The sequence below is a fragment of the Anneissia japonica genome, unplaced genomic scaffold, assembly GCF_011630105.1.
Source record: "Anneissia japonica isolate Jap-2015-1 unplaced genomic scaffold, ASM1163010v1 scaffold287894_len555002_cov174, whole genome shotgun sequence".
NCBI classification, from domain to species: Eukaryota; Metazoa; Echinodermata; class Crinoidea; order Comatulida; family Comatulidae; genus Anneissia; species Anneissia japonica.
In genome coordinates this window covers 223114-235047 of record NW_022753119.1, presented here as the reverse complement: position 1 = coordinate 235047, position 11934 = coordinate 223114, and the positions used below count along the sequence as shown (strand labels likewise).

General features: G+C 35.0%; 1 protein-coding gene across 1 annotated transcript; it reads right to left on the bottom strand.

Annotated features, from left to right (window-relative positions):
• Positions 1 to 6195: 6195 nt before the first annotated feature.
• LOC117122705 (peroxiredoxin-6-like) lies at positions 6196 to 11608 on the bottom strand (the record flags this gene model as incomplete). The annotated part of the gene is made up of 5 exons (XM_033268399.1): positions 6196 to 6963; positions 7520 to 7592; positions 9497 to 9570; positions 10417 to 10559; positions 11398 to 11608. Coding segments are annotated over 5 exons (633 nt in total), but the record flags the coding sequence as incomplete, so codon positions are not given.
• Between the last annotated feature and the right edge of the window lie 326 nt (positions 11609 to 11934).

The window sequence follows — 11934 nt, the reverse complement described above, 5'->3', positions numbered from 1 at the left end:
ATTCGAATCTGATTGTCATTGTCACAGTACTTAAAGCAATAAATCAATGTTACTATCAGAATTATCTTCTTCATTCTCATATGCAACCTAATTCCAGTCTCTCTGCAAAACTTGCTTGAAATTGGAGGTGCCATCAGACCCGAATGATCACATCGAGCATTTGTATATGGCGCTCTACATAAAGAACACTGCGGCACCTAGGGCTATACAATTCATGTGGGCAATAATAAATTAATTAAAGTACAGTATTTAATTTATATTCAAAAGAAATTCAAAAGAGATAGAACCCGGAGTCCACTAATAAGATGGAACATATACAAAGACACAATATATGGTACAAACTTGCAATGAATTGTCTTCATGAACAATATATTTCATCCGAACAATTTAAATTATTAAATGTCATCTTTTAAATAAACTCTCATACGTCAAATCGGCTGAACCGGGGAGCATAGATTGAGTGTTTAGTGCAAGTACAAACAAAGGTAAAAGATTAGAATCAAATATAGAATTTAAGCTAACAAAAACAAAATATCCAAAACAAGTCTACGTTATAATTAGGCCTATATTGAAAAAAAAATGTAAACTTTTTAAAAATTCGACCAAATTCGGCCAAATATAGTTTGGCCGTGACTTTTCAAATGCTACGGCCAGACAAATTTTTATACGGCCAGATTTGAGGAATCTGGCCGTCAAAAAGGCCAAATGGCAACCCTGTGCCAGATAGTAGCTATAGGAAGGAAGAACGAGCAGCTAGCGTTTTTTGCATTACAGAATTGTAACGGTTTTTTTCCGGAAGTGCGTTATCATGCGAGCCAGGCCCTCTCGCGGCAGTATCTAAACTGCCCATGTTCATTCAAGGTAATTCAACAAAAGGACGCACATCTCGGGACATCAAAGGTTATAACTCTGGCATCGACATTCTAGGCGCACGTGCGTCCCTACACGCTGAACGTCACAAAAACCATAGCAACCAGACCATAAACCGTCAGCGTACGTGACGATTTACCCACGCGCGTGTTAGTTGCCATGTTAGTCGCGCGTCGTGCGGTGATTACAAAGGCCTAATGATATTTTGCACTAACATTAGACTGAAATATATTCTTCATTTCAACATTAATTTAACCAAAATTGTGGTGAATTGTCGTTCATGAGACTCACTTCGCAGAAAAAATTAATAAATGTTCCGTATATACTCAAATGTTCGTCCTCGGCACCTTATGCCAACATTGTCAAAATGACAGATTAATGAAACGGCCCTTAGTTTCACTGTAAATGTGGAACTACATGACACACAATTACCGTCAAAATGTGGTACCGTAGTATGTGATCATAAAGACTTATTGATCCTAACCAGGTTGGAAAATGTTAAATGTTATTATTAAAGAAAGAAAAAGAGAGAAAAAGCACAATTTGTCGGGGAGAAAAAACAAATTATATGTATTATTTTCTACATATTAGTAGACTCTAAAATCCATAAAATAAGACTTTGAAACTCCTAGATTGTCAAAATTTTCGGGGGCTTCGTCCCCTGTACCACTTTCGAAATCTTTTAATCGAAGCTCGACCACTACCACTTGCTTGCTTCAGGGAAATCTGACCCCTCGTCAGGGGAATTCCCCCCCCCCGTCGGGCAAATCCTGGCGCCACCCCTGACAAGGTTGGAAAGAATGTTAAATAATGCTGCTGCTGCTGCCGCTGCTGTTATTATTATTATTATTATTATTATTATTATTATTATTATTATTATTATTATTATTATTTTTATTATTATTATTATTAATAATAATAATAATAACAATAACAATAACAATAACAATAATAATAATAATAATTATTATTATTATTATTATTATTATTATTATTAATAATAATAATAATAAAATTACAATTAGTAATAGGGCATGTTGTTGTATAATAATAACAATAACAATATTATATTGATGATGATAACAATAATAATAATAATAAGTAAATAATATTAATAATAGTAATAATAATAATAATTAAAATATAATTAATAATCATTAATTAGTCAAGGACTAGTTTAGCTAACAAAAGTAGCCTCGCCGCATGTCTAGGCCTTGTTTGTAGTAGACCAGTAGTAATTTTAGATCTAGTTTACACCTAACAAATACACTGTAATGTTCCTTTTTTTACTTGAAAGCTGGGGCCTAGCCTATCCAATTATTAAATAGGTCTAAGCTATAAGTACAAGAATAGATAGACTTATAATAATTAATAAATACCTAAAAACGTCTAACTCTCTATGCCTATGCCTAATATTATCTACACTAGACAAGTTTTTTATACACACAGCCGATACGCGGCGCCCTACTCCATTGGCCTCCGATCATGCATTTCGGTTGATTACACGATTTTGGGCTCGCTGCTCTTTCTTTTTCTATCACGGTCGACAGGCTTCACGGCCAAACACACGCCATCTCATGGCCAAATTCGGACAAACTATATTTTAATATCGGCCAAAATTCGGCCAGATTTTAATCCGATTAGAAGACAACAGTGGGTACATAATGTTCATTTTAAATTACAAAAACCACACGAAAATCAACTGTCATTTGTTTGAAATTGAAGAATTTAAAATGATATACACAGATCAATATTTAATCTTTCACTGTTTTTGTTTTTATAATTAATCACAATCATCATAATTAATATATGTTCATTAACTAGTTGCTAGCAGGTAGGCAGATCGATTTAAATTTGATTTAAATGTATTAAATACCGTAAATTGTAGTCGATTTATAGCAATAATTTAAAACAAACTATGAAAACTTTAATAAATACTTTTTATCTAAAACTACCGTTCCCGCACGAATTAGCGCCCGGGCGCTTAACATATTTTTTGCACTTTCCGAGGGGCGCTTATTTAAACGGGGCGCTTATGAAAACAGAGTGGAAATTGAGGGGGCGCTTATGGACATAGATGAAAATCGAGGGGTTGCTATGGGAAATCATTTTAATAATTAAAAATTCAAGAGGCACTTTTTGAATGAAAAAAGGATTATATAAGGACATTACGAATGGTGGTGGTTAGAAAAGATAATCGTCCAGAGAACATGGCGCGCTCATAACAAGAATGCGTGAATATTAACATAACAGCAAAATAGCAGATGCAATTAGTGGTGGGTAGTGGTTAGCTTGTTCGCCATCGGCCGATTGAGATTAGCAAGATGGCAGGATCATTGTATTTTTCTTGAAAACTCAGATGAGAATGTGCTTAAGTTCGAAAAAAGGAAAAGAGGAGTAGGACTAGACATAGACAAATATGTAAAAAGATTAAAGTTGGAAATATACTGTCTGTCCAGGGATCGGAGCTCTCATCTGTCCAAGAGAAATATCCTTATTTTGATATTGACTGAAGAAAAATGTGTTTCCACTCTACAGCTCAAATCATGCCAATAACCACAGTCCCAGGATTGATTGGATTATTGACTTGCTAAAAAGAAAATCTTATTCAAACGAGGCCGCTTAATCAAACGGGGCGCTTATTTGCGCGAGTACGGTATCTAAACTCGCCTCTGAATAGCTGTTTATTATTGCAGTACTGTACTTAAAATAAATCAATTTCGCTGTCAGAACTCCTATCTTCTTCATGATTCTCATATACAACCTAATTTAACCTAATTAAAGAATGAAAATCATAGACTCAATCATTTATTACCGGACCGGAGAGTTATATCTTACAATCTTAGACACAGTACCGAATTTTGTTTGCCATTATGTAAAACTAAAAGAAGTAAATTATTGTATCACAAATCATGTGTTTACATGAACTGGTAAATATTGATTGCATAGCCGGAGATGTTTCTGTCCGTTTTTTATTTAGGCCTACTCTTGATGTTTTTGTTTAACTTTTGACATTTTATCGAATTTTCTTTTTTATAATCTTTTGAACGATGTTTGTCTGTTCATCTTCTATTTATTATGATTTGCAATAAAAGTTTTTCGTATTTGTATTACTCCAGAGTAACTTCAAGGAAGTCTCAGCAACATTTGCTTGAAATTGGAGGTGACATTGGACCCGAATGATCACATCGAGCATTATGGCACTTCACATAAAGAACACTGCAGTGCTTACAATTTATTTTATTTTATTCAATTCTGAACCAAAAGCTAGAAACCTCCACTAGGTTGGAACATATACAAAGATACACACTATGGTACAACTTGCAATAAACTGTCTTCATAAAGTTTTAAACAAGCATAAACTTCATAAAAATATATATTTCATCCGAACAATTTTAATTATTAAATGTAACTGCAAATCTTTTAAATATACTCTCTTACGTAAACTCGGCCAAGGGGGGGGACCATAAGTGTTTAGTGAAAGTACGATTACGAACGTTCAATGTAAGTAAAGGTACCCTTAGAATCAAAGCCTCTGTACAAAACAACATCCAAAACAAGTCTGCGTTATATTAGGCCTGTATTGAAAAAAAAAATGTAAACTTTTCACAAAATTCGGCCAAATTAGGCCATTTGGCCGTGACTTTTCAAACATTACGGCCAGGCGATTTTTTATTCGGCCAAATTTGAGAAATCTGGCAGTCAAAAAGGCCAAATGGCAACCCTAGCTGTCTTGAACTGCAGTTCAATTAGAAATTTCCTGCAGCCAGTTCTCTGGCCTCCGATTGGTCAAAATATGCACGGAGGACGCCAAACTCGCAATTGTTACTGAATCTCATTGCAGTATTTTCTGCTCTGATTGTTTGGAATTTGTTGCCCAGAAACTTGCTGCAGAAAGTTTAATATACCACCCAAACGCTTTACTAAGATGTATTTGATTCGTCGATGAATTAGATACTATACCACCATGCATGAAGAGTATTTTAGCGTATTAATGTATCACACTTGCATTTTTACACCCCAAGATAGATATATATATATATGCTTTAATGGGCTTGGTATAACAATAATTTCTTTTTATTAGCATAATGATTTGTTTTCTATGTTATGCATGCATTTTTGATGTTAAAAAAATTACATTTTTATAATTATATATACATGTATATATACAGTATATATATATTATATATATATATATATATGAAGCTCATAATCACACTTAAATTTATTTTTATTATATATATATAGAGTAAAATTCCTCATCATCACATCACCACTATAGTTAAAATGAAGCTTCAATAATTATTTACAAAATTGTACAAAACGGGTGCACAGAGCTGCTATTCCCATTTATACAGTTAATGTCAACAATTTTCAGGCATGTACTAGCCTGGGCAAAAACAAAAAAAAAGGCAGACTTGATGTTGTGGACTGTGGTAGACCAATTTGGAGGGGATCATGAAGCCCTCCTACGGAAAGCTTTTGTTTTATAGTTGCTTGAAAATGTCCTCTCCTGCCTCTGGTCAATATGATGGGGTAGGCCTAATAAAAAATATTCACAAGACAGGATTTTTGATGGAATAATTTTAATGAATATGGTATCCATTCCAATTTTGTTTGGTTTCAATTATGACCATTTTTTTTTTAATTTTGGAGACCAGTTTGAGATATTTTCTAATAATGCTAAAAAAAAAAAAGAATTATGCTAAATTTGCCAAAATTAAGCCTAGCACATGTTAGATCTGCTAAAATGGTCTAAATCACAGGTGGGTAAAGTGCAGCCCGCATGCAGCCCGACAATAATTTTTTGCAGCCTGTTACCATTTTGGCAAGAAAATACTTTGTTATGGCCAGACACCGATTATCTATAAAAAGTAAAATTAAAACTGAGAATAAGGTGGTATAAAAGCAGAAGTTTTTTGGAAGCACACACGAACATATCAAAATTTGGATGAGGCCTCAATGTTAAATCAAACATTCACTTTGGACCTCCAACCAATTTTTATAAAATACTCCCAACTAGTTCAATTTCATCTACTGTATATTATACTTTTGGATGTACCAACAGTAAGAAAAAAAATTGTGGATATTAGGTACTAAATAAATTTGAACATTGCAAAATTCTGTAGGCACTTTGGGACAATGCCCAAAGATGGTCAATTGTCAATCAGCTAGGACCTTTGAGCACATGTTGACCACAGTGTAAGATGGCATAAGATGATGAAATATTTAAAATTTTTACGAAACCAGACAAATACACAGCTGATTTTGTCAGTTTTAACTTAATAGCAATCCGTACAAAAAAAAAAACTGGGACACACTATCTTGTAAGAAATTCAGTTTTATTATGATTGAATCAGAGCAAGTACCCATAACAAAGAGATTAAAAAAAAATAACACTTGATATTCAAATTTACTTTGGATAATCAAGGAGTGAATTACAACTCCCTACCTAGTATACCGTAATGTGAATTCACATTCTATCATTGCCAAACATTGTTAAAAGAACATTCAAGTTCTGTACAAGAACATAATGAAACATAATATTCTTACAGAGGTACAAGAACATTATAAAAATACTAATAAATTTTAAAAACATTCCCATATTGGTATTTAAAGCATTCTCAAATCGCTTTGGTAATAAATATTCTTAAATTTGAAAAATACCTTTTTTTGCATGGTAATCCCAGATTTGTAAAAAAACACATGTTTGTTTTAAGACAAGAAATGAATATAAATGTATTAAAAAAAAAAAAAAAATTAAAAACCAAGATTCTAATACAAAACTAAATATGAAAAAGGTTAGCAGTACCTAAATAGATTACATCTTATCAACAAGAGTGTCTAGGACCTAAAACACAAGGTATATAAAATCAAAATTGTTTTTCACATTCCCTTTTATTAGGGAAGATTCTAGAAGTCATTGTTTCAGTTACAAGACTTGGTGGTTTTCGAAACTGTCTATTCGGGTTGTGGGGTGTAGCGAAGGTAGCCTTTTCCAGATGGCACAGACACAGTTTCAACACCTTTGGGGAAATATTTACTTTCATCTTCCTTCTTGATAGATGGCAAAACCATGCACTTTCCACCATGCTGAAAGAAAAGTTAAACAACCTAAAAAACAATTTTAATTTTTCTGGACATCAAATACAGGGGGTTGATTGGATTGGATTGGATTTATTCGGTGTAAACACCAAGGATAGCCCACGAAATTCTAGAAGACGACTTATTTCCAGTGGGGTCCTTCTAGGGGTTAATATTCAGTACACCGTTTTGAACCTACTTACCAGACCATCTACTGACTGAGCAGATGTTTGAGAATTAAATATGCTGACTAAACAATTTACGTTTTGAGTTTTTAATCAAAACAAACTAAGAATATACCTACATACACGTAGAGCGCAGTGTGACAGTAGGAAGCTATTAATTTGCGGGACGACGCGAAAATGGAATCACTCATGCGTGACGGTCCTACCAGGCTTATCCTACATTCTCTTCATACTTATAGATTTGACCAAATTGTGTCTTAGAATCCATGTGACAAGGAGAAGGTTCTCGCATGCACAAATGACTTTTAGTGACGTCATTACATTCTACATCCTACCGTCGTGCAATCAAAAGCTCCCTAGCAGATACTATGAATACTTACCGTCCAGTTAACTGGAGTTGCTACCTTCTTGGTTGCAGTGAGCTGCAAGGAATCAATCACTCGAAGAATCTCACTAGAAAGATAAACATAAAGAAATATAAATGTTTAGTTTTAGTTTAATTAATAACAGCAAGCTGACTCACTAGAGGCAGAACAACATGATGCACTATAAACAAGCCTGATGTGGCTTAGGAGGGGAGCTTTTAGCCTCAGGAATGAATCTTGGCCCACACAGGATTTGAACCCAGGACATGCACAGTAGGACTGTAAGTTTAGCATTACAACCACTACATTATGCCTGACCACGAACATAACATCATGAATAAAATATTCAGGACACTTATATTTAATAAAGTAGAACCTCAATTTTACGTACGTTATGATGTTACTTAGGCTAGACCTATTATGAACAAAACCATGTGTTTAGTGTTTTTATTCATCACTTTACGATGTCATAATATAGTGTTCAAATAAAATCATGTGTCTAGTGTATAAATTCATATCATATATTTTTTATTTAACTAAAGAACATGAAAATATTGTAAGACTACCTATACCACAAAGGTATAACTTGGGAATTCCCCTTAATGGCTATTCTATACAACAGAGCTGTGGTGTTGTCTGGGCCTGCTGAGACAAACTAAAACCATGTATGCTGGCATACGTCGAATAAGTTTGGCAAGTTTCGTATAAGTTAAGAGCACACTGAAGCACGCTGGTATACGTCCTAGTACAGAGAGTACGTCAAAAAGTTTTGTGCATGCACAAAACTTTTCAACGCATGCCAGTGTATGGCTTGCACGTTCCGCATACTTTTTATTTTTTTATTTATTCAATCTGAAGTAATAAGTAATAAGTAATATTCAAGGATAAAAACACAGAAAAGTACAAAAGGCAAATTATTTCCACTGTGGTCCCTAAATGAGAATACTAAAATTACAGAATAATAGAACAATAAGGAAACAAGACAATAAATATACATTTTCAAAACATCAGAGTCAGATTCAACCAAATTGACAACTATTATGAAGTTTAGAAAAATAGTGGTTCTTAATGATTTTTTTGAATGTGTATAAGGATTGTGCATTTTGAACATTATAAGGTAATTTATTCCATTCATCAGTAGCGGTATCGATAAATGAAAATCTACTGTGTGTACCAGATAGGCGGGCCATTAATTGTAACACGTGTTACTTGTACGTTACTCAAAAGTCAAAACGTATTTCTAACCTATGAGTAACATGCTTCTATGCAACTTATAACAAATTTTATCTCCAACGTATATACAGACGACCACACAACTTACTTTCTTTTCTAACTTACAGTTATCATATAATGGCATATTGGCAGCATTTAGGGGAATAAGTATGTTAAAATGGGGTGATGTAAATTCAGTGATGTTGATAATGTCTAGTGTGGTTATGATTTTAATCGACGAGCGGCAGCCTTTTTATAGGCTACGTCACATGATCATCGGTGATACGCTGCCACGCGCTGTGCATAAGGTAGACTATTGCTGGGCATAAGTTGTGAACGCCGGCAACACGCTAAGATTCGTTCGTGCAAGTTTTCTATTTTGAAAGTAATCAAAACGTTCTATATAAGTTAGTAATACGTTGTTTATAAGTCCAATACATTATGAATGCGCCCAAAGTTGAAAAAAAGCATCGATAGTTCAGCGTATGCCAGCATTTTAAAGAAATTTTTATACGTTTGGCATACGCTGACTAAATCATCAAGGTGTGACAGGGCCATTACATAGCAGCATGAGCTAGAAAAATACCTAAAATTTCAAGTCAGCATTTTAGATACCACTAGACCAGACTAGAAAAATCAGTCTACATAGTACCAATTACGGTTGAAATTTTGTATTACTGGTCGAAGTTGCATATAAATTGATATAATTTTGAAGCTCGAAATAGAACTAAAGTTTGTTTTATGAATACAAAGTTAAGCAGGCAATCAATAGTCACTTACTCAAAATTTCTGCCTGTCGTTGCTGGATAGAGTATAGAGAGCTTCAACTTCTTGTCGGGTCCAACGATGAATACCTTAAAATAAAACATTTTAAAGTTTGAGTATTTATCTAACATCAACTTATTTTTTATTCAGATCATGATACACATGATAAATCAATAGGCAGTGCTGAAAGCAGTTAGTACTTTTTTATTTGATTTATTTTTAGTTATTTATTTTTTCTTTATTACATCCGCTAGCTTATTTAATCTGAAATCATTTATGGGCCAGATCTCAAGTAGGCTGCTAATTGACAAATCCTGGTTTATTCATTAATTTCAAATGGGTTGCATGATTCCGATGGAAGAACTGGTGCCTTTCAAACATATTGGCATAGGCTGAGCGCACACATCCTCCTCCCACCCCAAAACAGCAGCAAATTAGCACCACTAAATGGGTTACAACAATGAAAATAACCATTATGTTTTCATTGGAATAGGGATTTAGTTCCGCATTATCTACTTCATCTTAAGCCCCCACCGGACTGGTCTAGTTCCCCCATTGGGCAGTCATTCCACAAAAAATATATAAATATGCCCACACCAAGCCAACACATGTCTGTCACAGTCTGAGAGTGCCATTTATGTAAGGCCACCCAGAGGTTGCTATTCTTTAAAAAAAAATCCCATTTGGGAGGGGGAACCCTCTTTCAACCCCTTCCCTTAGCTTGGGCATACGATCTAAAGTCACCCTGTTGGAAAGCTTAGCCACCAGAAAAGACATCAGAGAGCCACCACTGGGCACACTCACCACCCCTCAGAACGAAACCAGCATACTTCTCCGAACTGATTGAAATATCTTGCATTCCCTAGACATGTAACCCAAATCCATCCTCCGATTTTTGTTTCAGGAATATTTGTGTAACAGTGTATGGTACTTACACATCGTGCTGTAAGTGGAAGTCCGGCCTTGTCTTTCTCTTCAGGGTCCAACATACCAAATTTGATCGCCAGTTCACGATTCTTGTCTGCAATAATTGGGTATGGCCAGTCGCCTGCCTCTCCAGAACTATCCTTGATGTCCTGTGGAAGAAAATAGGAAATCATTGATGAAAATCTATTCAAATATAAGTTCATTAGTCCACCACTCTTTATAACATGCCAAGGGTGGATTGTTATAAAACAATGGAGCATTTTAATAGCTGGTCCAGACTTCATCACCCAGGTAGAAACATATCATGCATGTATGTAATGACAAATCAAATGAATCCGAATCTAGTACTGAAAGGCAAAACATTTACTGTACAGTAACAAATATTTTTATTGGTAAATGCAAAATTTTAAAAACATGTTAAAAGTGCTTTATGTTCCGAAGCAGCTGCATAGTGTTCTCTCAAACCCATTTTAGCCATCAATTCTCCAGTAAAAATGTGTGTTGGTAGAATAAAAAAGTACATATTAGGCCTGCAGGTAGCCTAGGCTGGACTTCTTTCAATAAATGAACATCATTTTAGTCCAGGTCTAGGCTATGATTATATGTATTGTTTTTTTGAAGCCATTGAACTCCACTTAAAAGAGGTAATACCTCACATTTCGTGTGCATGCTTAGCTGGCTTTATATGGACAAAATTTACCCGTAAAATTTTTCACTGGAAGTCAATTAAAAGGGTGTGGTCTGAAGGTCGAATTAACTGTATCTAAAGTTGGGGGCCTGTTATACTTCATGAGGGAGCCATTCTAAAATAAGGTGCAGGTGCACATTTGTGAGCAGTAAAATTTGAAAGGTTGGTCTAAAGTGCATTAAGATAAATTTTGTCAGCTGTACATCAAAGAGTGGAGTTGTATAGGATGATTCTAACCAAAGGTCAACATGTTCAATTCCTGTAATAACAGAATTTTTCTTATGACTGAAAACTCCACTCACCAAGCAACCATTGTGGTCAGTTACAGAGTCACATGACAAAGCAATCATCTTGACGCCACGCTTTTTGAACTCTGGTGCCTGCTTGGCCGCCATTCCAAGCTCAGTGGTACATACTGGCGTGTAGTCAGCTGGATGGGAAAACAGGATACCCCATCTGGAACAAATGTAAAAAGTGCCATAAAGGTTACAGTACCGTAAATTTTTCAGGATTGTTTTTATTCATTTATTCATGAGTCCCAAGTCTGCTGGAAATTGGGACAGCCTCCCGCACTCCCGTAAGCAAGAATCTCCCAGAAAGAAATCCATCTCCCACAAATTCATAATAATTTGCATGTTTTTTTAACTAATTTATTATTACCTGCAGGGGCGGATTCAGAGGGGTGGCGGCCCGGCCCCGGCCCCCCCTTTTGGGAGGTTAAAAAAAAGGGGAAAAAATAAAAAAAGAAAGAAAAAAATGATAGGCCACAATGCCTCAAATGCTATTTTCAGGCGTCTAGAACACAAAAATTTTGCCTGGGACATTGTTGTCTCGATCG